General features: G+C 45.8%; 1 protein-coding gene across 12 annotated transcripts in view; it reads left to right on the forward strand.

Moving 5' to 3' along the window:
- Nucleotides 1-27,921, forward strand: part of MCF2L2 (MCF.2 cell line derived transforming sequence-like 2) — a 215,018-nt gene that overhangs the window by 40,939 nt on the left and 146,158 nt on the right. For 10 of the 12 annotated variants that reach the window (XR_014168247.1, XM_081910760.1, XM_081910767.1 and 7 more), the window contains exons 2-6: nucleotides 816-899; nucleotides 11,060-11,174; nucleotides 18,337-18,427; nucleotides 24,490-24,609; nucleotides 25,983-26,099. Coding sequence is in view for 11 of the 12 variants with exons in the window: in XM_081910760.1 (XP_081766886.1) it covers nucleotides 816-899; nucleotides 11,060-11,174; nucleotides 18,337-18,427; nucleotides 24,490-24,609; nucleotides 25,983-26,099 (527 nt within the window). In the remaining variant the exon portion in view is untranslated. Of the gene's footprint in view, nucleotides 1-548; nucleotides 698-815; nucleotides 900-11,059; nucleotides 11,175-18,336; nucleotides 18,428-24,489; nucleotides 24,610-25,982; nucleotides 26,100-27,921 lie in introns of those variants that run through there. The other 2 variants (XM_081910769.1, XM_081910764.1) reach the window with 2 other exon arrangements.

A 27,921-nucleotide genomic window follows, 5' to 3' on the forward strand; every position in this document is an offset into this window, starting at 1 on the left:
AATACCTAGCAACCCTGAACAAAAATACAGTCCCCAGAATTCTGTGAGGGAAATAATGTGTTTCAAGTGGCTGTAAAGGTGTAGCGTGTGCACAGCCCCAATGCCAATTACTGAGAGCATAAGCTGATGAGTTTATTTTATTTTATTTTGGGGTGGAGATGGGACATTGGTATAAACCCAAGTTAAGCATGCAGGGCAGGTGTACACTCCTTCTCCTGGATTAATCAGTGGGGAGCCTTGGGGAGAAGTTGAGCTTTCCCCTCCGTCAACCGTTGGCATTTCTATTGGCGAGGACTGTGCCACATTTTCAGAAGCTTGGCTGCAGGGGCAAAAGCAGAGAGGAAAGAAGAACTTGTTGGGAACATTGTGCGCTCTGTAACTTTTGAAGAATGAAATGCTTGTTACTCAGATGGGGGGGCAGGCCTGCTTTACCAGTATTTTGCTCAAAAAATAGGCAGTGCTGTTTCAAAGGACTGAAAGGGGGCTTTATCTCTCGCCTGGACTTAATATAGTCCATGAAGATCATCGCCCTCAGCTACACTGGCAAAGGCTCAGTTTATGAAGAGCCCGTTTCTGAAAAACACAAGAGGGCAAATGCTGAAAGCAATCAGCCTGGAGATGGGACTCTTCTGTTGACAAGTGTCTGTGCCGTCAAGAGTCATATGACCAAATGAAAGCCTATGGTCGAGTCGAAAAGGTATCTTTCTTTGCGTTGCTGTGGAGATCTGCAAGAGAGCTTCTTCCCAGTTAAGTGACTGGAGGTGTCCCTCATTTCCACCACTCCCACTCTCTCTCTCTCTCTGTTTTTTGCGCAGATGAAATCATGCAACAGGAGATCAGGCCTCTCGTTGCTGTGGATATCATAGAACAGCTTCACCGGCAGTTTGCTATCCTTTCAGGTAAGGGTTGGGATTCATTTGTTTTATAGCTCTTGGTAGAACACACCCCTTTAATTGCCGGTTGACAGCTAACCAGGAGAAGCTCTGCTGCAGCTGCTAGGTAGGGGCAAGGGCAAAACTGGGTTTGGTTTGCATTTCAGTGCAAACCTACCGAATTCTTTACTTCCTGAAACACCACGCAAATTCAGTTTTGTGATAGGTGACTGGGATACATGAGCCAAAACACAGATATCCGTTGATATTCAAGTGCCTCTGAATTTCATAATGCAGTTCCGCAACCAAAAAAAATGTACGCAGAACAGCATATGTTTGGGGGTAAACAGGTGTAAAAACCCACGCTGGTGAAAATAAAATAGAACAGTGCATTATAGAGGGGAAATTGCTTGTAAAAATATGTATATTCGGCAGAATTGCATTAAGATGTGCATACTAGAAGAAAAGGACCCTAAAATGTTGAATTTTTGTGAGGCCCTTGTTTTAAAACATTATAAACTGATGCAATAATGTGGATGGGGGAGGGAGGTTAATGGCTTGTTTTGTCATTGTTTTTATTATGTATCTGAGATCTACAGACGAAGGGCAGAATAATAATAATAATAATAATAATAATAATAATAATAATAATAATAGTAACAACAACAATACAGAAATGTGAAAAACTGTCCCTACAACCAAAGTCCTAGGTCTCTTGAGCCTCATACCCTAAGATTTAGGGAAAGGGCCTGGGAGCTCTGGAACGGGGAAAAGAACTCAGGTTTCAGCTGAGCAGGTGAGTTGCTGCTTCTTCTTCTGTTTAACAGAAGAATTAGAGTTGAGGATGAGTTGCAGTGGGTGTGGTGTAAATGTGCCTCAACCTTTCCTCATAAGGCTCAGTTTCCAGACCCTTGAGCATCTTGGTCGCTTTTTTTAAAAAAAAATATTTATAAAATTTTTCAAATTTAACAATAAAAGAAAAACATTCCATTTAAATTATACATCCAATTCTAATCTTTCCACTTTCAGACTTCCTTCAGCCTTTCTGGAAATTTTCATGTTTTCACAATTGTTCACATTTCTTGCATCTGTATTGTTGTTGTTTTTTTAACCAAATTAATCTTAACAATTATTATAAAACAATATTTCTTTCCATTATTATCACAGAGCTTCTTGAAAACCTACAAATGTTAATTGAGCTTCACATATATTTTTAATATACTCTGTAAATTTATTCCAGTCCTCGGTAAATCTCTGGTCTCGCCGGTTCCGAATTTTCCCCGTGAGCTTGTCTAATTCTATATTTTTATAAATAAAAAAATTTAAGAGCATCTTGGTCGCCCTCCTCTGCTTACATCCCAGCTGGTCCATATCCTTCAGAAACTGCGGTGCCCAGAATTAATGTATTATTATATTAATATTTAAATGTATGTATGTATGTTTCTAATGTACATAAAGCCTCTGTGAAAAAGATGTATAGCTGGAAGTTAGAGTGAAGCTGTTGCTAAAGCCTTGGTAGATTTTATTGTTTTTATGCCAGGAGAAAAAGGGAATGGCAACCCACCCTCTTCCCATTTCAACATCTTGGAATAACAGCCTGGAATTATGTGCAAATGAGTCCAGTGTGCAGTCTGCACCTATGTGACTGATCCCATTATGCACACCAGGAGCTTCTGAGACAAACTGTCACCAACGATATTAGAGGGGTTTTCATTTCCTTGGCTAGCTTTCTTTCCTTTTGTCTTGGAAGTCGGCTTAGTGCCCTGTTTTCCCCTTTAACGGAAAAAGGGAAAGCCATATATATATTTCTCTTCACACAAGTGCCCATTAATGAAGCCTTGACAGCCATTCAAAACAAATACAATCCCCCCGATTACATCTTGGACCTGACCAACCACTGCCTAACCAACACGTACTTCATCCACAATGGACAAAGATACAAACAGATAGAAGGAGCACCTATGGGATCACCCCTCTCACCGGTCATCGCAAACCTGTACATGGAACACTTTGAAACCAATGCTTTAGACAAGTCAGAACACAAACCCAAACTTTGGCTCAGATATGTTGACGACACCTTTGTAATTTGGCCACACGGGAAGGAAAAACTGGATAGCTTCCTCACACATCTCAACAGCCTACACCCCAAAATACAATTCACTATGGAAATAGAAGCCAACAACCAACTTCCCTTCCTTGACGTCCTAATCTACAAAAAACCTGATGGCTCCCTAGGACACACTATCTACCGGAAAAAAACACACACCAACCGCTACTTACATGCACAATCACACCACCACCCTGCACAAATAAACTCCGTAGCCAAGACTCTCATCTCCAGAACCAAACGCCTGGCTGACAAAGACCACTTGACAACTGAGTTACAGAATCTCTCAAATGTGTTAATTGCCAATGGATACCAGCAAAACAGGGTTACGAAGCTAATCCAAAAAGAAACACCCCCCAAAAACCAAGACACAGAAGAAAACAATGGCATGGCCCTCCTTCCTTATATCAAGGGCACTACAGATAAAATTAGCAAAATCCTCCATAAACACAATATCAAAACAGCCTTTTGCACCAACCAAAAAATAGCCAATATCCTCAGAAACCCCAAGGATAAAATCCAGTTGGAAAACCAAGGGGTCTATGAAATACCCTGCAAAGTCTGCCCAGCCACGTACATTGGACAAACAAACAGACGAATAAATGCACGTATCGCAGAACACAAGAATGCCGTCAAAAAAGAAGAAAAAACTTCCTCTCTTTTCCAACACATGAAAGAAACAGGACACGAAATTAATTTTGCAGATTCCAAATTGCTCTTTAACATGGAACATCACCACAAGAGAATAATCATGGAAGCCATCGAGATAGAGAAACACCCTCACAACATGAACAAGCGTGACGACACATCCCGCTTGCCAGACATCTGGAAATTAGCCCTCCCCACAAAAACTGACACCAGACCCAGAGGCACACAGAACGCCATCACCAATCAACCACACCAGACCCAAACCCAGACCCTCTCCACAGATAAATTACAGACACCATCCAGTAGCCAAACCATGGTGGCACCTCCGGATGCTGCACCCCCCTGCAATCCCTACACAGATCTGGCTGACACAGGCCACAAAACCACAGCTCGCCCCTATACACGAAGCCAAGCCAGAGCACAACTAAGTGCAGTACAGCCATCTTCTCAGAAAAACTCTTCACAAAGTTCAAGAGGTCAAGACACAAAGACTTTAGCAACTAATCCACACCTAATGACCCACCTAAGTGGTACTCAGGATATCACTCAAGAAATCACTCAAGATATCCCTCAAGTAATTAAGGAACAAAAGAAGAAAAGGCACACTAGCCTGGGAACTTCCTCTCTGCCCAGAACATTGGAGGCTATACACCACACCCCCTCAACAGTATTTATAGGAACTCAAACACTGAGATCCTGCTCTGTTCCAGTAACAAGAAGCCGAAAGCACCAGCCTGAAGATGACGAGTGAGACCTCGTCGAAACGTCGCCTAGACACCCCAACTTTTACACGGGAAGACACCCGAGGACACCAAAACCTGCATATATATATATATATATATATATAGCCGGGATGAATGGATCTAGAGCTCACTCTATCTGCTAAAACCCAGAACTGGAATGCCCAGAGCTCAAAAGCCTAAAAACCATGTTTATGCAAAGGATTTCCACATTTTAGCCCAAAACTGAAAGTGCAGGAAGCAGTGATGGGATCAGAAAGGAAGGGACCAAGATGCATGTCCTTTCTTCTGTTCTGATGTGCTGTTCTTGATGGGATACTCTTCCCTCACTTGAGAATCAGTCAGTTCCAGGGGCTCAGCTTCCTTGTGAGAAAAGAATCCCAGAGACTTGGGACCGTGTCAGCAATATCTGCTTGCAGACCGGGCAAGTGCGAAGTAAGCCGACACACACACAAGCAGTGTTGATCCAAGGTGTAAGCACACTGGAATATCCCTGCCAGTTTGTATCAAAAGCCTGTCTAGTCCAGCATCCTCTTCCCCATAGTGGTTAGCTGGATGCCTCTGGGAAGTCCACAAACAGGGCACTAGCGCAATAGCCATTCCCAGCATCTGGCATTGAGAGGCATGCTGCCACTAATCCTGGACTTAGGATTTAGCCATCATGACTCATAGAGCAATAGCACTGTAGAGTTGGTCACCCAGTCCAGCTCCCTGCAATGCAGGAATCACAGTTAAAGAATCCCGGGTGAATGGCCATCCAATCTCTGTTTGAAAACCTCCAATGAAGGGGAGAGAGCCCGTATTTTAGCTTCCTCTTCTGTTTGGAATATTTCATACTTTTCTATTACTGGAAAGAGTCTGTTCCTTTGGAGCAACATAAAATAAGTACCATATTATTATTATTATTATTATTATTATTATTATTATTATTATTATTATTATTATTACTATAATCTCTCAAAGGACCTGTTGATGGCATTTTACCATTGTACTGTTGAGAGCGTATTAACTTATGGTCTGTATGTGTGGTTTGGGAGCAGCATGGTCAGGGAAAAAACAATGTTGTCCAGGGTTGTAAAGACTGCAGAGAGAATAATTGGGTGCACTCTCCCACCTTGGATCAAATCTATGTTTCCAGGTGTCATAAGAAAGCTGCAGAGATAGCGCAGGAAAGTGTGCACCCCGGAAATGATCTCTTTCAGCTTCTGCCTTCTGGAAGAAGGTCCAGGGTTATAAAGACTAGGACTAGCCCCCTGAGAAACAGTTTCTATTCAAATGTGATCTTGGTTTTAAACGCAGTGTAAGGTGGTCTCTATGGGAGTATACTGTATTTAATTATGGGGTATCAGAGTTTTTAGGGGGCCAACCAGGCTGGGGAAGACAGGAGTGCCTGGCGTGCCCTGGTCCATGGGGTCACGAAGAGTCGGACACGACTAAACGACTAAACAACAACAAACCAGGCTGGGATAGCTGGGATAGCAGGCTTGTTGGTTTCTGAATGTCTGATGTAGATTTTCAATTTCGTTGTTCTGTATGTGACAACGACAATAAAGATTATCATATCGTATCAACATTTGTATACCACCCTATACCTGCAGGTCTCAGGGTGGTGACAATATGAAAACACAAAATACACAATAAAAATAAAAACAAGAACAACTCAATAATCGCCCCACTCCTCAACACATTTTAAAAGGGCCTTGGATGTCAATCAGCTAAACGCCTGGTTAAAGAGGAACATTTTTGCCTGGTTCCTAAAGGTGTACAGTGGTACCTTGGGATGCGAACGGAGCCCCGTTCGCATCCCGAACGGAACACAAGATGCGACGGCGCATCTGTGCGTGCGCGGGTCACATTTCACCGCTTCCGCACATGCGCGTGATGTCAGCTTCCCCTTCCCCTGACATAATATACTTGCCAAATTGGAGTTTGCAGGCACCAGCAATCAGCTGATTGGCAGCACCTTCAATGTCCCTTGCACAGTATTTTGCAAGCATGGACAAACAGCTGGTTTTTGGTACTTGCATAGTGTTGTGTATTGAGTCAAAGGATTTTATATCTGTATTATTATTGTCTGTATTTGCATTAGGGTAAAGTAACTGCCTTTTGGTTCCAGAGGGTACAGCTACTATTGGTTCATTTAAGCTGCTGTATTTGGATCCTCTGTCTTATTGGTTTCCTCCAAAAGGCAGGACTGTGATTGCCTGATATTGTTCCCTCCAAAATGTATCCTTTCTAGTTAGTTCCCTGTCCCTATAAATGTAGCTCTCCCCTCTTCAGTCTCAGTCTTGTTTGCTTGAATAAAGAAGTGTTACTAGAGAACTGTCTCCAGCATATTATGTCAAGAGAGCTGAAATCACAAACCCCACGTCACAACACATAGCACTGTGGATAGCACTTTGCAAGCCCTGGTGATCAGCAGATTGTTTGGGCTTGCAAAGCACCGACTGCAGAGCTATAGAAGTGCTGCACTGGGGCACATGGTTTCAAACTATGGAGACAAAAACAGGTTACCTGTTAGTTTTGGCCTGTGAGCTCTGGTAAGGGAGATTAATTATCCTGATCCGCAGCCCTGGAGAAAGGGATCTGTACCTTTTATAGATTCCCCCCCATAGCCATAACCCCCCTGGAATGTCCTTTTTAGTAAAATACATGGGAATCACTACTATAAGTAATCTACTGTTGATATTTTAGCAAAGGAAATCAAATCCGTTCTTGTTTTTTTAAAGTGCATTATGCCTTTAGGAATCTAGAAAACAAAAGATGTAGATGACTGCAGGTTTCTGACCGTTGAGAAATCTGCAGGAATTTGCATAATCTGAGCACAATAAGCACTGCAGCAAAGCTCGTTTTAATTCATTTCCCCCTAAGACAGGCAGAGAGAGACAAATGAGAGAAGATTGAGGTTTGACAGCTGCGTGATCTGCTTCCTCCATCAGCTGTCGTTGATGGACATCTTTTGTTAACTGGCTAGATGCAGAAAGCGAACTGAGAAGCTGCTTTGCTAAATGTGTCAATTTAGCTCCGGGCCTTGGTCCTGGGTGTGAATGCCAGTTCAGCCTAGGTGATGGCTAAACTGTTTTGGCCAACATGCCAACGATAAATTCCGAAGTCTGAGCTGAGGTAATGCCACTGTGGAGCGGCCAAAAGAGTCTTGTGGCATCGCAAAGACTCAGGCTTTGCCTGCATTGGTGACCCATGTAAAGAGGTGAAGGATCCCTGGATGGTTGTTGTTGTTTAGTCGTTTAGTCGTGACCGACTCTTCGTGACCCCATGGACCAGAGCACGCCAGGCAATCCTGTCTTCCACTGCCTCCCGCAGTTTGGTCAAACTCATGCTGGTAGCTTCGAGAACACTGTCCAACCATCTCGTCCGCTTCTCCTTGTGCCCTCCATCTTTCCCAACATCAAGGTCTTTTCCAGGGAGTCTTCTCTTCTCATGAGGTGGCCAAAGTATTTGAGTCTCAGCTTCACGGTCTGACCTTTCAGTGAACACTCAGGGCTGATTTCCTTAAGAATGGGTTTGATCTTCTTGCAGGTTTGATCTTCTTGCAGTCCATGGGACTCTCAAGAGTCTCCTCCAGCACCATAATTCAAAAGCATCAATTCTTTGGCAATCAGCCTTCATTATGGTCCAGCTCTCACTTCCATACATCACTACTGGGAAAACCATAGCTTTAACTATACGGACCTTTGTTGTTGTTGTTTTTTCAAATGAATTTTTATTGTTTTCCTTACATATTCTTTTCCAACGGACCTTTGTTGGCAAGGTGATGTCTCTACTTTTTAAGATGCTGTCTAGGTTTGTTATTGCTTTTCTCCCAAGAAGCAGGCATCTTTTAATTTCGTGGCTGCTGTCACCATCTGCAGTGATCATGGAGCCCAAGAAAGTAAAATCTCTTACTGCCTCCATTTCGTCCCCTTCTATTTGCCAGGAGGTGATGGGCCTAGTGGCCATGATCTTTGTTTTTTTGATGTTGAGCGTCAGACCATATTGATGAACTTCAGACCTGGATGGTCTCTTCCAACTCTATGATTCTATGATTCTATGGTTAAGTTCAGTCAAAGGTGACTATGGGGTTGCAACGCTCACCTCGCTTTCAGGAAGAGGGAGCCAGCGTTTGTCTACAGACAGCTTTCCGGGTCATGTGGCCAGCATGACTAAACTGCTTCTGGCGCAATGGGACACTGTGACGGAAGCCAGAGCGCACGGAAGCGCTGTTTACCTTCCCGCCACAGTGGTACCTATTCATCTACTTGCACTGGCGTGCTTTCGAACTGCTAAGTTGGCAGGAGCTGGGACAGAGCAATGGGAGCTCACCCTGTCGCAGGGATTCGAACCGTTGACCTTCTGATTGGCAAGCCCAAGAGGCTCAGCAGTTTAGACCACAGCGCCACACGCGTCCATATATATGTGTGTGTATGTGTGTGTGTGTCTGTGACCATGTAAGGGCTTATCCACAATTACCATTTGTCCCACTGTTTCCAGGCACAGGTCTGTGGTTTAAATCTCCGTGTTCAAGCATGTTTGGGGGTTATTTTTTGCCCTGGAGCTTTTCCCGAGAAAACCTGCTGTGACCCATCTCTGCCTCTTGGCCGTCTTCCCCTCCAGCCTTGGAGTCTGAATTGCTCTCTGCCACAGCCTCTCTCCTGCTCACTAAGTCCTGGTACATCTTCAGATTCTGACACCTTCTCCTCCCAGTCTTCTCCCTCTTCTCTCCATCACTTGCTGGGCTCTGAGCCTTCTTCCCTGGGGAGTTCCCCACCAGGTGCCTCCCACCACTCCTTGGCCCCCAGCCATGACAACAAGGGCCCTAGGTAACTCAGAAGCTCAGCTTCTACAGAAATTTTCCCTGTGTGTTAATCAAGAGATTAATATGCATGTGTTTGTAACAGTAAGAATGCTTTAAGTTAAGTAGAGCAGCAACAATAACTGTTGTTGTTGTTGTTGTTGTTGTTGTTGTTGTTGTTGTTGTTATTTCTCTCACCCTGAGGGGCCCGTGGCAACAAACAACTAAACAGTGAAAGTAATACAATATTTTTTAAAAATATTTTGAAATGGAAGAATCAAGTATATATTTGCGTGGCTCTTTCTAAACTGAACAGTTACCTGAGAGTAAGGGCAGCAAAACAAAGATGAAATTGATTTTTGGTAGAACAGAAACCCTTTACTGGATTTTGGCAGAGCGTAGCTCTTGCTTCTGTCAATGTGCACATTTATTTAGGGTATTATAATGTTAAATTTATTGGGCTGTGTCCAGCATTAGCCATGTCAAGTCCATTGGAAATAGTGGTCACGGCCAACTTGGTGCCACTAATTTCAAGGGATCTGCTCTTGAGTACAATTTTGCGTTTAGAACATTCCTTTTTAGTGTTAAATAACGGCACCTCTCTGCTTTGTAATTATCAAGGTGTGTGTGAATAACACGTATGATCAATTCCTGAGCTTTTGCATTTCCCATTCTCCCCCCCCCCCCCCCGGAACAGAACATTTCCTGTCTTCTCCACAAGGTGTCACTGATTCCCCTGCCTCTGAAGGTTTTTTGGCACCAAAGCCATTTCACTGCCATACGTAATTGAAGTCTGCTCCACATATTACAATCTTCCCCATGTGAAAACACTCTCCTGCAAGAAGTAGTGTCAAACCATTGTGCAAGTGTGGGGTCTGTGCATGCATGTGTTTAACTGCAGGCATATGCACAGGCTAAGAAACTACAGCCAGCCATGGTTCCTCGGGGCATACGCTCAGTGTAAACGTGTGAAATCTTCACAAGGGGAGCATGTTCAAATGTACTGTGTGATGCGATTTGAAGTCAGAACATCTTTGGCTGTTAAATGCGCTCAAATACAGGCAGAATTGGGGCGGGGGTTTCCTGTATTTGCATATATAATTTATCTCTATAGGTAGATGCATGGAATTTATATACCAGCTTAAGTGCCATGGCATCCCTCCGCAAACCCTGGTAACTGTAGCTTGATAAGGAAACTGATCACTAGGGATGCAGGAGAAATTCAGTGTGGTTCGCATTCTGCGCCAACAAATGCCTCTATACCAACAGAAACCTGAAAGTTGTTACCTTCCCCTCCCTTATAAAAATTGCTTTAGAAATGAGACATTTTGGAGTGGAGAAGGAGCAGGTGGGAGCAGGGGCTTAATACTCCACCCCACCCCCCAAAAAATCCTCTATTCCAAATTGCCCCCCTCCAAAAATGGCTTTTGCTGAAGAATAGGAATGGGCTGTCAAGGTTCAGTTAAATGGGTTTCCATGTAAGGTATGAGGGGGGTGATTTTATGGGGACTCATTTTGTACAGGTGTCATGTGGCTGTTGACAGCGGTGAGGTGTGTGTAGGGTCATGATCCTTGTTCCCAGCTGAAACAGAACCTTAGTAGTGCACTTAACTGCATTTGCCTTCGTTGGTTTCTTACCATGCTAGCCTTATCTCCTTTCCTGTAAGCACTTACCGGTAGACTTTACGTTCCTCAGGCAGGATAATTTACCCCAGGAGCAAGTTTCCAGGGCACCGCGGTCAATTCATAAATAATAATCAGAAGAGTTCTTGGCTAGTGGGAAAAGTTGATGCATGTTGTTTTCATTTTGTGAATGACACCAATTTGATGAAACGCTGTTGGCAGGGGAGATTTGACCGCTGTGATCTGTATTTAGCCCACTGAGGTCCACTCTCTCTTGCAGGAGGAAGAGGGAAAGATGGTGCACCCATCATCACCTTCCCCGAGTACGCAGGTTTCAGCGAGATCCCTGATGAAGATTTTCTGAACGTCGTGACGTATTTGACTAGCATCCCCAGGTAAGTCTGACCGCCAGACTCCTCGATGGCTTGTGGGTCCAAATTAGCTGACCGCTTTCTCCAGGGCAAGCCCAAATGAACACCTTCTCGCACCTCCCATTTTGGCGTATTTCCCAAAACCCACACAGCCTAGGGTGCTGGCCTAGGAACTGGGAGACCAGGGTTCACATCCCCATGATGCTCAATGGGTGGCCTTGGGCCATTCCCTACCTCTCAGCCTAACCCACCTCACAGGGCTGTTGTGAGGATAAAAACGTATGCCCCCTGAACATGAGCTCCTTGGGGGAAAAGTGGGGTTTAAATATAATTCTAAATAAATGAAATAAAAGTAATGTGATTCTCCTTTGGGGAGCTTGGTTTATAACGAGTAAAAAACTAACTATTGGGGTGAAGTCTGCCTATATCTTTTGTGAGAGGAGAATTGTGTAATTGAACAAATGTCAGATTGAATATGGCATTTGTGCATAAATATATCCCCATATATTTGGCAATGCAATTGAGGAAGATGAGCTTCATTTCAGGAAGAAGTATTGTTGATGAGCTTTGCCTATAGTGTTTATAAAATCAAAATTCAGAAGAGGCTGAGTTTGTTGCTGGTGAATGTGGGAGCCGTCTTTGCAATTTCTGTGTTTATGTATTTGATAACATAATTTGGAGCTACGTAAATGATTTCTGGAGCATTGGTGTGTTGTGCAATTTAATTTGCCCTGTAAGTGTAGCTGCGTGTTAATGCATGCAAGACGCAAGGCTGTCACCGAAAAAATGTATCTCCATGTTGAGTTATTCCTTGCAAATGTGTAGAATCGCCTCATAGAATTGGAAGGGACCACGAGGGTCATCTAGTCCAGCCCCCTGACATGCAAGAATCTTTCACCCCACATGGAGCTCAAACCCACAACCCTGAATTTAAGTCTCGGGGCTCAAACCCACAACCCTGAATTTAAGTCTCATGCTCTACTGAGCTATCCCAGCTTTTGAGAGCTGGTATAGTGTAGCGGTTAGAGTGTGGGACTAGGACCTGGGAGACCAGGGTTCAAATCTTGACACAGCCATGAAGTTCACTGGGTGACCTTAGGTGAGTCCCTGCCTCTTAGCCTAACCTACGTCACAGGGTTGATGTGGTGATCAAATGAGATGGGGAAGAGCCACGTACACCACCTCAAGCTCTTTGGAGGAAAAGGCGGGAAATAAATGAAACAAACAAATCATTACCATATTTTTCACTCTATAGGACGCACTTTATCCCCTCCAAAAATTAAGGGGAAATGTGTGTGTGTGTCCTATGGAGTGAATGCAGGCTCCTTGGCTTCAGCGATAGCAACGCGAAGCCTCCAAAGCGCAGAGGGAGCGCTCCGGAGGCTTCGCGTTGCTTTCGTCGAAGCCTGGAGCCTTTGGAGCGCAGCACAAGTTCCCTCTGCGCTCCTCAGGCTTCAGGCTCCTTTCGCTGAAGCCAGGAGAGTCTTGCTTTCCCGGCTTCAGCAAAAGGAACCCGAAGCCTGCGGACTGCACCAGGAACTCGTGCTGCGCTCCAAAGGCTTCAGGGATCTTTGAGGCTGGCAGTGGGGGAAAGCAGCGCTTCCCCCCCGCCAGCCCCAAAGAGCAGGTCGAAAGGAACCCAAAGCCTCCGGGTAGCATTCACTGAAGCCTGGAGAGCGAGAGGGGTCAGTGCGCAGCGACCCCTCTCGCTCTCCAGGCTTCCAAGGTAGCCACCTGAAGCCCGCTGCGCTCCGGAGGCTTCGGGTTGCCTTCACTGAAGGCGACTGAACGCACCTTGAAGGCACAATGATTTTTTTTTTCTTGTTCTCCCCCTCTAAAACAAGGTGCGTCATATGGTCGGGTGCGTCCTATAGAGCAAAAAATACAGTACTTTGGTCTTCCCTTCCCTCCATCATCATTATTATCAGCTTTTCATATGCCACTTTTCCAAATTAAATAAGTTGGAGTTCTTGTTATTAAATACACCAAGAAAAGAGCACACCAAGAACTCAGGCCAATGTAAGTTTCAATAGTGGGAGTGGTCCCTACTCACAAATCAATAGTCAGTAGTAATTGACTATTGACTACTGATTTGTGAGAAGCGACCACTCCCACTATTGAAACTTACACTGGCCTGAGTTCTTGATGTACTTTTCCAAATTATGCTCAAAGCATCTCAGAAGAACAGTGAACAAATAGGTGCAACAGAAACAACCATTCATAATATCATATTTAAATCCACATTTGGAAGCTAAAAAAAATGATTAAAAGTTTCCCCAAACATCATTGGCTGCCTCTGGCAATGGCAGGAAAACTCAGTTTGAGCCCAGATGAGTAAGGGGGCTTTATGGCAGGGGCTTAATTTGGAAAAGAGTCGTTGAGATGTCACAGACAGGTCAATGGCAGCAGGGCTGTATTGTACTGTATTGGATTTCCCCCAGAAAGGGTAAATTGGATTAAACCAGGAAATAACATGGGCTGGCATGTTGATATAAACAATGTCATGTGGATGCTAGAAGAAACTTCCATGCGTGAGAAGCACCCATACCATAATAAGCACTCATCTGAAAGCAGCTGAGATAGGACAGAAAATTCAACATAGGATACTCTTTTCAGTGACAGCTCTGTGTCACGAATAAGGTGCAGTTCTGCCATAAGATTGTGATTTTATATATATGTATGTTGACAACTGTATGGATACATCACTATCTCTTGGATTTGATTTTTTAAATACTGGCATCCTGATGTAACAGGAGTGTGTGGTTCGGCTTTGTGTGAAATTCTGCTAAGAGTCTCTATATAGTGAGCAATGCCTGAGAGGTTTTAATGTATTGACCACATTTTTAGTAGCTTGCACTGCTTCCATTTCCATTGTGGTTGGCAGATTGCCCACAGGCCGGCCCTACCATTAGACAGAGGGAGGTGGCTGCCTCAGGCGGCAGCTGCTGGATTGGTTTTGGAGGACAGAGCTATGTGTAGGGGCCTGCCCTGTGCCTCCTTAAAAAGTCTGAATCCTCTAGATACGGTGGAGGGTAATGTAAGATTCAACTGCTGGTCTGGTTGGCTTTTGTAGGGGTATCTTGTCCTTTGCCTCAGACAGCAAAATGTCTTGACACAGCTCCGCTGGTTACAATTGTACATTTCCTCTGTGCCTCATAGCTCCACTGGCGGAGGAAGAGGGGGACGGGGGGGGGCATCTCCCACAGCACCACGATCCCAGTGGGGTGCCATCACGCCCCCCCACGCGCTGGGTGTCATGCCCCCAGGACACGCACCATACCCCTGCGGGTGGTGTGACACACACCCAGGACGTTCGCCAGCCATGCCCCCGCCTGCTCTCTGCCCCCAGTGCCGGAGCATGAAGCTCCACCACTGCATAGCCCAGTACCAAAAAAAGGATGGTTGGATGTCATCATGACATCACCACAGAAAGGAATTCCTGGGCCACCATATTTAATAGGATCTACTATTTATTCTGGAAAGTAGTTTGTCTCTTCACTATTCATTTGGACACTTCTTTAAGATATTATAACCAAATTTTGCATGATGGTTCCTGAGATCATCAACGAGCAGGATTTTATCTATGTTTGGATCCAATTGGACACCCGGTTTGGGCAGAGGGAGGCAAAGGGTAGTCCTCTCTGCAGGCGTTGGGGGGATTTGCCTGAAGGTGGCGCAGCATGGCCCTGCTTGGCTCCAGTGGGGTGGCAGCGGCAGCGGCAGCAAGGACTGGGCTGGCAAGGCAGGCTCTATTCACCCTCTGTGACCTGCCTAGCGTGCCCTGGGCACCAGCAAACAATGCTACGCCACTGCCTAAGAGTCAAGAAGCAGGCGAGTGAGGGGTGGAGGAATTATTTCCCTGCCCATAGCTTTTCTTGCTCCAAATAATCCCATATATATATATATATATATATATATATGCTTTCGTAGATTTTCACGGGTACAGGAATGCAGGTTTTGGTGTCCTCGGGTGTCTTCCCGTGTAAAAGTTGGGGTGTCTAGGCGACGTTTCGACGAGGTCTCACTCGTCATCTTCAGGCTGGTGCTTTCGGCTTCTTGTTACTGGAACAGAGCAGGATCTCAGTGTTTGAGTTCCTATAAATACTGTTGAGGGGGTGTGGTGTATAGCCTCCAATGTTCTGGGCAGAGAGGAAGTTCCCAGGCTAGTGTGCCTTTTCTTCTTTTGTTCCTTAATTACTTGAGGGATATCCTGAGTGATTTCTTGAGTGATATCCTGAGTACCACTTAGGTGGGTCATTAGGTGTGGATTAGTTGCTAAAGTCTTTGTGTCTTGACCTCTTGAACGCTTGTTCATGTTGTGAGGGTGTTTCTCTATCTCGATGGCTTCCATGATTATTCTCTTGTGGTGATGTTCCATGTTAAAGAGCAATTTGGAATCTGCAAAATTAATTTCGTGTCCTGTTTCTTTCATGTGTTGGAAAAGAGAGGAAGTTTTTTCTTCTTTTTTGACGGCATTCTTGTGTTCTGCGATACGTGCATTTATTCGTCTGTTTGTTTGTCCAATGTACGTGGCTGGGCAGACTTTGCAGGGTATTTCATAGACCCCTTGGTTTTCCAACTGGATTTTATCCTTGGGGTTTCTGAGGATATTGGCTATTTTTTGGTTGGTGCAAAAGGCTGTTTTGATATTGTGTTTATGGAGGATTTTGCTAATTTTATCTGTAGTGCCCTTGATATAAGGAAGGAGGGCCATGCCATTGTTTTCTTCTGTGTCTTGGTTTTTGGGGGGTGTTTCTTTTTGGGCACACAGAACGCCATCACCAATCAACCACACCAGACCCAGACCCAGACCCTCTCCACAGATAAATTACAGACACCATCCAGTAGCCAAACCATGGTGGCACCTCCGGATGCTGCACCCCCCTGCAATCCCTACACAGATCTGGCTGACACAAGCCACAAAACCACAGCTCGCCCCTATACACGAAGCCAAGCCAGAGCACAACTAAGTGCAGTACAGCCATCTTCTCAGAAAAACTCTTCACAAAGTTCAAGAGGTCAAGACACAAAGACTTTAGCAACTAATCCACACCTAATGACCCACCTAAGTGGTACTCAGGATATCACTCAAGAAATCACTCAGGATATCCCTCAAGTAATTAAGGAACAAAAGAAGAAAAGGCACACTAGCCTGGGAACTTCCTCTCTGCCCAGAACATTGGAGGCTATACACCACACCCCCTCAACAGTATTTATAGGAACTCAAACACTGAGATCCTGCTCTGTTCCAGTAACAAGAAGCCGAAAGCACCAGCCTGAAGATGACGAGTGAGACCTCGTCGAAACGTCGCCTAGACACCCCAACTTTTACACGGGAAGACACCCGAGGACACCAAAACCTGCATATATATATATATATATATATATATATATATATATATATATATATATATATATATATTTGTTGCAGGGTTAAATGCTCACACGTTCGATTTTGTTTTGAGCACTATGGTGGGGAAAAGCTGCTGGGGTCTGAAGAAGAGAAACATGAGAGCAGGGAATTTTGTTAGGCATCCCTTTCCCTCCCCTTTGCTTCTCCACTCTAAATGACTTCCCGGGGCACAAGCCGTTGGTAGTCCTAGCCTGCCCAGACAACAAAACCCCCATCTTGGCCTCACTGATGTGGTCCAAAGGAAAGCAGAGTGATATGTTTGGCACCAGTTTGGCTGCAGGAGTTGCCGGAAGGGGGCGTAGAAGGCAGGATCCTTTGGGTGGTCTTAGGTTGGTTTACAGTATAAACCTCAGTAGGCACACAGGATATTGTTACATTCACTGCACTGTGGCTTTGAAGCATGCACAACAGTGACATTGATCAGATGCAGATAGGTAGCCATGTTGGTCTGCCATAGTCAAAACAAAAAAATTTCCTTCCAGTAGCACCTTAAAGACCAACTAAGTCAGTTCTTGGTATGAGCTTTCGTGTGCATGCACACTTCTTCAGATACACTGAAACAGAAGTTGCCAGACCCTTCTATATAGTGAGAAGGTGGGGAGGGGTATTACTCAGAAGGGTGGTGGGAATGGGTGATCTGCCAATCACCCAATCACTGAAGAAGTGTGCATGCACACGAAAGCTCATACCAAGAACTGACTTAGTTGGTCTTTAAGGTGCTACTGGAAGGAATTTTTTTTGTATTGATCAGATGGCTATATATACTTTAAAGAAGAGGCATAACCCCAAATGGGAGGGGTGTGTGTGTTCTAATGTGCATAGTTAGGGAACGAGATGTAGGGCTAGGACCAAAACTAGAGAGATGGGTAGAATTCTGCTTCCACCCCAGCTGGTGCCTTTATCATTCAGATGTACCAATCTTCTCCAGTGTTTCTGCTGGGGCTCATCTTTAGTTCAGGGGAAATGCTTCCAGTTGCTAAATTAACTCTCAAGTAGGTGGGTTTTTCCCCCAATTAAAGATTGCCCTCCCCTGCAGCCACCCAGCAATGTCATAGCTTTCTGCCCTGCTCACTGGGCAGCTCTGACGGATTTCAGCATGTGAGCACAATGTTTGATCGGGGCACAAAATCCAGTATACGTAGGCCTGTGAGTAGTGCAATCTGTCTTCCAGAGGAAGAACCCCAGGAAACGACCTGCAGTTTGGTCTTCCATGTGGCAGATTTCACATGTGTACATCTTTTTCAAATGTTATACCGCCCCTTCATAGGTAGCTGGCAGCTTCGCAGGCATGGCAGGTGCACCTGGTAGGCAATGAGGAATGGGGGGGGCATGGCTTCACACCTCTCCCCCCAGAGAGGGGAGAAGCTGGGGGTGAGGTTTATCTGAAACATTTCCAGGCTTTTTCCTCCCCACCAGTCCGAAGTGTGTAGGTGATGGCGAATTGTTCACAGCGCTGCTGGTTGGGGAATCTGCAGCAAATCAGCCCGAGCAATTGGATGAAATATTCATGTATTGTGCAAGCAGCTAACCTGATGCTGGGGCGGAAGAGGGGAAAGGGGGGAAAGGGAAGAAGGAAGGAAGGAGGAGGGGAAGTTGCTTGCCTCTTCCTGCAAACACAGCTCCGGGTCTGGTTTGCTCGCGCTGCTGCTGCCTACCTAGCCTGCTTGTTAATCATGAGCTCAGAGCGTGCCAGGGAGCTTTTGCTGCAATACCATTGCTTGGAACGGGGCTGGCCCTGTGTAACCCCATATACCTGCTCTGGATATTTTGCAGTCTGGAGGCTGCCAGCATCGGGTTCATCATCATCATAGACAGACGGCGGGACAAATGGAGCGCAGTAAAGGCGTCCCTCACACGAATAGCAGTAAGTGCCTGGAATCCTTTATTCTCATTGCTGTTTTGCCTCCCGCAGATTGCGACTGCTACCCAGTTGTTTGCTGTTTACCTAGGCTGCACTCCCTTGGTTGCTCGTGCGACTGCATCTCCTTTGCTGCCCTACAGATTTCTGCCAACCTTGCATGCTGAGAAGCAGCGGAGGGTGCCAAGTTAGGACAGGCGCGTCTTGCCCTGTTTTCCTGCTGAATGAGAACGAGATCGTTCCAGCCCCGGGAAGAGAAAAGGGCATGGCTATTTCTATAGCGTCCTGCTGCATGCAAGCTGCTTTACAGTCCTAATCTCATTAAGAGGCCGAGTAAGTGTAGTGGTCCAGGGGGTCAGACGAGGGAGCCTCCTAGGTCAAGCCCTAGCTTAGGTGATTTGAGATGGCGGTGGAGGAGCAGGGGCTTATGCAAGCTTCTCTCTCTCTCTCTCTCTCTCTCTCTCTCTCTCTCTCTCTCTCTCTCTCTCTCTCTCGGCTTCTGCTCTCTCTCCCCCCACCTTCCCTCACACTTGCACCGGTACCTAGAGAACAGAGATGAAAACACTGGTTTATGAGCTTATTTGAAGGGTTTTAAACCTTGCTTTTCAGCAGAAAAAAGGCTCCCAGAGCAGACTGCAAAGAACAGCAATAATCAGGTTTTGCACAACACAGGAGGTCTAGCTCAGGCATCCCCAAACTCGGCCCTCCAGGTGTTTTGGGACTACAACTCCCATCATCCCTAGCTAACAGGACTGGTGGTCAGGGATGATGGGAACTGTAGTCCCAAAACATCTGGAGGGCAGAGTTTGGGGATGCCTGAGCTAGCTGCATATATACATACACAATTCTATTTGTGTGCCGCCTTTCACCAGTTCAAACCATGCTCAAGGGGGCTCACAACATGGAAGGAATACACAACTGCAACATAACAAAAGTAATGATAAATGAGGCGCGACAGAGGAGACATGTGGAGTTCTTGCCCCTCCTCACGTCATTTTCCTAATCGAGAATTGCAGATGGGAAAAGCAGATTGGGAATTTGGCAATTTCAATAGGGAAAATGTCATAGAATGGGAATGGAAAGGGACCCTGAGGAATATGCAGCCGTCACTTAGGAGGACTGAAGCTGCAGCCTTGGCATTATCAGCACCAAGCAGTAACCAAGCTCTAACCAATTGAACTATCAAATTGAATTTTATTATTTCGGTCACAGACCAGTTCCAGCCCACATACAATATCAAGGAAGTCATAAAACACGATAGGGGTACATTTGAATTTGCAATTAGGTATAACAGGGACAATACAGATATAGCAACGGTTAAAATATATATAAATTAGAACTTAGACACTAACATATAATCTAAAATTATAATTTAAGGCCTTAATCATTATGATAGCACAGCTATTGAACTATCCTGTATGTGTCCTGTGGGGATAGGGGCACACCCTGTCTTAGGTTCTGGCCCAATACAAATTTGGAGCTCGCTACAGCTTTTTTGTTGTTGTTTAGTCATTTAGTCGTGTCCGACTCTTCGTGACCCCATGGACCAGAGCATGCCAGGCACTCCTGTCTTCCTCTGCCTCCCGCACTTTGGTCAAACTCATGCTGGTAGCTTCAAGAACACTGTCCAACCATCTCGTCCTCTGTCGTCCCCTTCTCCTTGTACAGCTTTATTAAAGTAAAAGCAAAGAGTGCCATGGGTAGGCATAACGTTGGCCTCCCATGTTGCATTGTCCGTGGGACTCTAGCCGCCTCATTTTCCATTGCATTCTGCTGCATGTGCAAACCAGACTTCAAGCATGAAAGGTACAAGAGCAGAGGCAGAAATACAGTTGGCAACCAAACCTGCGACTCATAGGGAAACGGTTTGGACAGAATATGATGAAGCTACAGATGTACTTTTTAGATGGTCTTCTAAAGCAGGGTGAGCCAATATGGTGACATATATATATATATATATAAATTTTTATTTATACCCCACCCTTCCTGGTTCAGAAAACCGGGCTCAGGGCAGCTAACAACAAATTTAAAACACTTAATTGATGCAACAAAAAACAGCATAAAATACAGTATAAAACATGAATAACAATAAATTCAGAATTCAAAAATCAATTTAGGGGGAAATCCATCCAATAAACGTTAGATGATCACCAGGGCTAGCTGGCTAAATGAGTCCTATTTGGGCCAGCGAGGAGTCCGGGGAGAATTAGTTGTGAGATCCCAGAGCGGGTAATCTTCATAAAAGGGGAGGTGGAGGGAAGGAAGTGGAATAAAAGATCAGGCTAAGTTCAAATTGAAAGCCAGGTGGAATAGCTCTGTTTTACAGGCCCTGTGGAAGGAAGTTAAATCCTGCAGGGCCCTGGTCTCATGGGACAGAGCATTCCACCAGGTCGGAGCCATCACTGAGAAGGCCCTGGCAGTGGCGTAGCGTGGGGGGTGCCAGGGGTGCCGACCGCACCGGGCACAACATCTGGGGGGGCGCGAGTCCAGAGGGAAGGGACAAGTTACTTCCTCCGCCGGGCTCGCCGCCGCCGCTGCGCTCCACTCACTGCTCGCAGGAGGAGCAGCCGCTGCAGCAGCGCCGACGCCGCCTGGCTGGGCACGGGCAGCCTCCGCACCCCGCCGCCGCCGCCATCCCCTCGGCCCAGCCACAGGCGGCGGCTGCTTCTGCCGATGGGGAGGGAGGAGAGCTCCGAGGGGCCTCGCCGTGCCCTGCGCTCCCCAAAACCCTCCGAGAGGAAGCCAGCGGGCGGGCGAGGGTCTCCCGGCGGAAGGGGGCGCCGCTGGCTCCGGCTCTCAGCGCAAGTCTCAGCCGCGGGCGCGGCTCGAAGCCCCCGGACCCGGCCGGGAGGAGGCGAGGCGCTCGCCAAGCCCGGATCTGGAGCGCCTCGGAGCGCGGGCTCCACCTACAGCCCAAGGAGAGGAGGGGGCGGGGAGGCGCCCGAGGGGAGGGGGCTTTGGCTGCCTCAGCTCGTGGGGGCTCTGCAAATAATAAATTTAATAAATTCCTGCTGAGCCTTAAGGGGGGGTCCTTGGCTCCTTCGCTCGCCCCCAGCCCCAGTGGCGTAGCGTGGGGGGGTGCAGGAGGGCCGGCCGCAACATCTGGGGGGGGGGCGCTCGCACTGGAGTGCTAAAATCCACGGGTTAGGGGGCGCAAATTACTTGCCTTGCCCTGGGTGCTGACAACCCACGCTACGCCACTGGGCCCTGGCTCTGGTAGTGGATAGTCTGACTTCCTTAGGGCCCGGGATCTCACTATGACTATTCATGGACCTTAAGGTATGCAGGGCATACCAGGATATATTGGACTATTATTGTTTATATTTGCCGCTATTCAAATTTCTTAATTGCTTTACTCATAAATGTCGCTCAAATTAACTTACATAACACAGTAGAAATACTAAAGCCTATTACAATAAATGCAATAAATAAAAATGTAAAAAAAAAAGCAAGCACATCTATACAAATAAAAGAGGGCTCTAGCAGATACTGCACCACCAAAAGAGGCCACAAATGCTTTTAAAAAAAACCTTCAAATTTAAGGACCAAAAGAACACAGAAAAAGGAAGCTTTTTCCTGGTGTGTAAAATTAGAGGGTGCCAGGCGAGCCTCCCTGGGAAGAGCATTCCACAAATGAGGGGCCACCACTGAAAAGGTCCATCCATCCTCCAGGCCTCCCAATGAGGCACAAAGAAGGGCCTCAGATAATGGTCACAAGCTCTGGATCAGTTCATATGAGGAGATGCAGTCTTTGAGAGCTATAACACAATCTGGAAAGTGGCTGGAACCATCTAACCAGCCAGAATAGCAGTCTGGTGGCCATCTATACCTGGGGAAATGGTACGGCTATTCCATTCCATGGGGTTCCATCTGAGCTACAGAAAAGCAAACAAAGTGGAAGCTGGACAAAGGAAACATGAGAGGGAGATGTCCTATTAAAAACAAGGGAGCCAAATGTGTCTACTCTAAAGGAAATGCCCGGTGAGCGTGGAAACAGCCTCAATCACTGACAGAAGGATTGGGTAAGGGGTAGGGAGCCATGGTGGTCCCTCAGCACCTTATATCTTTGGTCTCACCATTGACAAATCTGCTTTGATAGTTTTTCTGGATGGTTTTCTGGAATTTATATTCTGATTCAAGCTGTCCTCTTCTGGACATCTGGTTTGGTAGAAATGCAGTGGAAGGGCAGGCAAGAGCAGTGGCGTAGCGTGGGTTGTCAGCACCCGGGGCAAGGCAAGTAATTTGCGCCCCCTAACCCGTGGATTTGCGCCCCCTAACCCTAACCCCCAGATGTTGCGCCCGGTGCGGCCGGCCCCCCCTGCACCCCCCACGCTACACCACTGGGCAAGAGCCCTCTTAAAATTCAGCTAAAAATGTGGATCCAGAACACCATATGGAAAGATGGTTCTATCCATAATGCTTATGGTTCTGTGTACTATTGATATAAACCGCTCTGATTTTTTTTTTTAATGAATAGCAGCGTATAAATATATTTGTATACATAATTAAAGACAGGGCAAAAAAGTGAGATATGAATATTTAAATTAATTAGTACATGAAACAATGCTGTAATTAAGACATATATAAACCAATAATTAAATCGGGAGTCGGAAAGTTTAGTTTTTCCTATGGGGGCCAGCAGTGGATGGAGCCAGAACAAAAATATGAAGTACCATTGTTACTTCTGGTTTAGTATTGTCTACACACTAACTGGTAGTGGCTCTCCTAGGTTTCAGGCAGAGAGTCTTTCCTACAGGGGCATGGCATGCGGGGGAGTCTACCAGCACGGTGGCCCTTGGTGCATTTTCCGGGGGGGGGGGGACTGCTCACGCCGCCCTGCCAGCCCTGTGATGCTTCACAAGGCTGGGATCAGCCTTGCAAAGTGGCTCAGGGATGGCATCACTACAGCAGCATCGGTGGCAAGAGCTGGGCTAACGTGGCAGGCTCCATTCAACTTCCACGCTCTGCCTCCCGGGTGCGAGCAAACCATGCTACACCACTGCTTTCCTGCTTGGAGAGTCACTGAGAATTGAACCTGGGACATTCTTCATGCAAATAATAGTAATAATCATAATCATAATCATAATAATAATTTATTTATTTATACCCCGCCTATCTGGCAGGGTTTCCCCAGCCACTCTGGGCGGCTTCCAACAAAATATTAAAATATAGTAGTCTATTAAACATTAAAAGCTTCCCTAAACAGGGCTGCCTTCAGATGTCTTCTAAAAGTCTGGAAGTTGTTTTTCTCTTTCACATCTGGTGGGAGGGCATTCCACAGTGAGGGTGCCACTACTGAGAAGGCCCTGTGCCTGGTTCCCTGTAACTTGGCTTCTTGCAGCGAGGGAACTGCCAGAAGGCCCTTGGCGCTGGACCTCAGTGTCCGGGCAGAACGATGGGGGGTGGAGACACTCCTTCAGGTATACTGGGCCGAGGCCGTTTAGGGCTTTAAAGGTCAGCACCAACACTTTGAATTGTGCTTGGAAACGTACTGGGAGCCAGTGGTCTCAGCGGCCGCTCCCAGTCACCAGTCTAGCTCCCGCATTCTGGATTAGTTGTAGTTTCCGGGTCACCTTCAAAGGTAGCCCCACGTAGAGTGCATTGTAGTAGTCCAAGCAAGAGATAACTAAAGCATGCACCACTCTGGCGAGACAGTCCGCGGGCAGGTAGGGTCTCAGCCTGCAGGTGCTCTTACCACTGAGCTTACAGCATTGCAAGACTGCATGGCTCTTTTCCTCCCTGTGCTACTCCATCTTTTTGCCTCTTGCACACACAAACAGCAGTACAAGGAAGTAGTTCCTCGAGGGGTGGTCTGGAGAGCGAAAGTTGGGCCTGGGCGTTGATCATGCTGAGAACTGCATAACGCTAGGGCTCCTCCACCTAGAATTCAATTAATAAAATCATTTCATATGGGGTTGTGATTTTGCCTGGGTTTCCAAAAGGGATTCTATAAAGAGATTCCCCAAACAGCTCACAGACCTTCCATAGCACAGTGGCTTCGGGTGGATCTTGTCCCCAATTCATGTCCTCCTCAACTTCACCGCCTCACACTTCCATGCCTCTTCCAGGGCGCATTTCCCGGGAACCTGCAACTGGTCTTCGTCCTGCGGCCGTCCCGTTTCATCCAAAGGGCAATCGCTGACATTGGCATCAAACTGTATCGCGATGACTTTAAAATGAAGGTACCGGTAAGCACTTCTCTTCCTTGCTGTCTTCTGCATCTTCCCTTTCTTAACTGTCAGCACGATCCCTTTCTCTCCTCCTCTTCCCCCTGGAAGTTGCAGCTTCGAGAGCGACATCATCCAGGGAACAGAGACAGGCTCCTGCGACGCTTTTGCTTTGATCACAAAGCAAAGGGTTTGGTTGTTTGTTCCTCTGCTGCACTGAGGAGAGGGCTGCAAAGAACCCAGGTGCAGAATGAAGTGACAGAATGAGGCAGTATAATTCTGGATTGTAGGAGGTGCTGTAATCTCCTCCTTCGTGTCTAGTTTTCCCTCCTGTTTTTCAACCTAACCAACTCACAGGTTGTTGTGATAGCAAAGTGAAGTAGCTTCCATGGATGCCTCTCTGAGTAACTTAGAATAGGGGTGAGAAATGTGATAAACACAGAGTTTTCCTTCACTCCAAGTAAATTATGCAAAGAATGCAATTCATTCATTTCCGATTGTGGCGATTACACAGGGTCCTTGGACGTTTCACCGTCTATTGATTCCTGTGCCACTACTTTATTTCTCGCTGCCACCACCTAGGCCCTACCTGGTACAATACTGAGTCCAGTCAGGGTTAAATTGGAACATAAACTTCTGTTAATTTATTGCCATTTAACAAGCGTGTGGTTTCATAAACAGTATCGGTCAATTACAATCATGGAGTGCCTATCCAGACCTATAACTTCCGCTACCCGCTCTCACTCACTAAACCACCTCTCAGATATTTACTTGTCTTCCTAGCCCCTAACTGTTCCTGACTCAGCCTATTTCGCTAAACTAACTCAACCTACCCACAGACTCTATCCCAATTCACTCCCACTCCAACCACCCAACTCCCGATGAACTCCTCTTCGCCCCTCCCAGAGCTGGTTTTATAGTCCCTCTGACTCCACCCCCCTGGGTTCTGATTGGGTAACTTGTTTAACTATTTCACCTCCAGCACTCTCATATGTTAACGTCACACTGATATGCTTGCTCAGGTTTGATTCTGGACCAAATATTTTAACGTTTGCCAGATTTGGCCATTGATGCAAGGCATGGTAGGATAGCAAAAGACGAAGTAGGAGTAAAGGTGGAGGAGGAAAAATGAAGAGGATGAGCAACATGACATGCGGGATGTCAGGCGTGTGGTCGATCGAAAATCACCCAGGCAGCTGCTTACTCTGTGTATATTCAGATGCATACACTGAGCTCCATCAGTTGAATTGAGGAGTTTCGCATGTGTATCAGAGCTTCAAAGATCTGCCCACACAGTTTAATAACATAATGCTAAATTGACAGAAAATAAAGGGATGCCACAAAACTGGGGTTAATGCACGGTGCTGCTAATGGTCTTTGTTTTGTTGGTGCAGATCATCATGTTAAATTCGGTTTCCGACCTACATGGTTACATCGACAAAAGCCAGCTTACCCGGGAGCTAGGGGGAACCTTGGAATATGGACACAGTCAGTGGATACATCATCGGACTGTAAGTTACACCTGTTTGGCTCCTTCATCTCTGATGTCGAGAAATGTAAATATGTAAATAGTTTTGTAAAAGGTAAGGACTGGTTCTGGGTCCCCACACTCCTCATTTTTATTAAAGAAAGTGGTAGTTAAGTGACTTGTACCAGGTTATGAAACAAATGGTAACAAACTTGGATCATCTTTACTGGGCTGACAAAAGTCAGACAATTTGTCTAAAATCAAATCAAATTCAGTTTTTGCTTTCCTTCTCTAAGAAACATATGTCTCTTTAATTGGGGCCATAGCCAACATTTTCAAAAAGTCATCTGCAGATGATTAGTATGTTATTGTTAAAAATACTATGCTTATACCAAAAATACAATTTCCATACACACTTTAAATTTGTTTGGAAGATATTTAAAACTGCTCGATAACTCTTAAATGTCACATTTCATTAAAAAAAAATCCTACAATTGGAAATGATTTTAGCTTTTTAAATGCAACTTAAATTTATGCAAGATATACATACATACATCATCATTTTATTTCTTTGCCACCTTACCATAGTTAAAACTATGCTCAAGATGGCTTGCAACGTAAAAAAATTACACAATTACAAACATAACAAAAATTGTCATAAACAATCAATAAAACACATCAGAAAGTGCACAATCAAGTCAACGATTTCCACATTAAATCATAATAAGAACTAAAAATAAAGATACAAAAAACAGCAACAAGCCCTCTAAACAGTACCCCAGTTCAAGGGTCTGTTCAATTGAATTGAATTCAATTGAATTTAGCAAGGTGATTCCTTTATTTGTCGCCTGACACTAGTAGGGTATCAAGGCAATATGCCTTAATCTAGGGCAACCTTCCCATTGCATCAAGAGAAAAGGAGATGTCAAGATGCATATATCTTTGATACAATATTTTGTTCTGTCCTTTGTCGTAGCAGCTGAATTTGATCAAAGACTCGTGACCTCTAAAAATAACACCTGAGCACTTTATTTAAGTCATCATGTTTATTTTCATATTCTTCTGAAAGTAGCTTTTTAATTCTGTCTTTACCCTGATCAATCTTGCAGTGTGCTCAAAATAAATTTCAGGGCTAAATTAGGCGTGATAAGAGCAGTTCCCTTGGTTTGCTATCTGCTGCATTCACCTTTAAAGCAGGGGATAGTGGGGTCTAATTTTAACCCGAAAAGGGTGCATGGATGAGGGGAACTGAACCTCTCCCACCTTCCTTTCCTGCGCTCTGCCGCTTCAAGCAGTTTTCTCCAACACTGTCTCACTTCTGGCACAGGAGTCAGTTCATTTAAGGAATCTCTAAGATGGTCAGATAGGATCTTGTACGCCTCCTTCTGGCTATTCCTGCAGCCAAACTGGTGCCAAGCGTATTGCTCTCCTTTCCTTTGGGCCACATCAGAGAGGCAGGGTGGGGTATTGCAGCAAAAACAATGTGGGACGCAGCAGTTGCAGCAGGCGCTGTGATTCTGCAGCAATTTGCCTTCAACTCCAGAGGCATTCTCTGGAGAAAGATGGATACCAACTTTCAAGTGACAGAGCACAGGGAAGCAAAGGGAGATTTGGCTCCCCACACCTACACATCCCTGTTGATGTTAAAATTAGACCCTCCTGCCCCTCACTTTGTATGCAAACAGGACAAGCGTATTAGCAACAATCCCAGCCATCTATTATTGTGCCTGCTTTGGTCTTTAGCTGGAGGTATGAAGAGATCGGAAAGGAGTAAATAAGCAGCACTCTAAATCAAGGGTGACGGACCTTTTCAGCCTGAGGGTTGCATCCCTTCTGGGGGCCACAGGCAAGTGGTCGATTTGGCC

This window comes from Podarcis melisellensis, assembly GCF_964234715.1.
Source record: "Podarcis melisellensis genome assembly, chromosome: 5".
Taxonomy (NCBI): Eukaryota; Metazoa; Chordata; class Lepidosauria; order Squamata; family Lacertidae; genus Podarcis; species Podarcis melisellensis.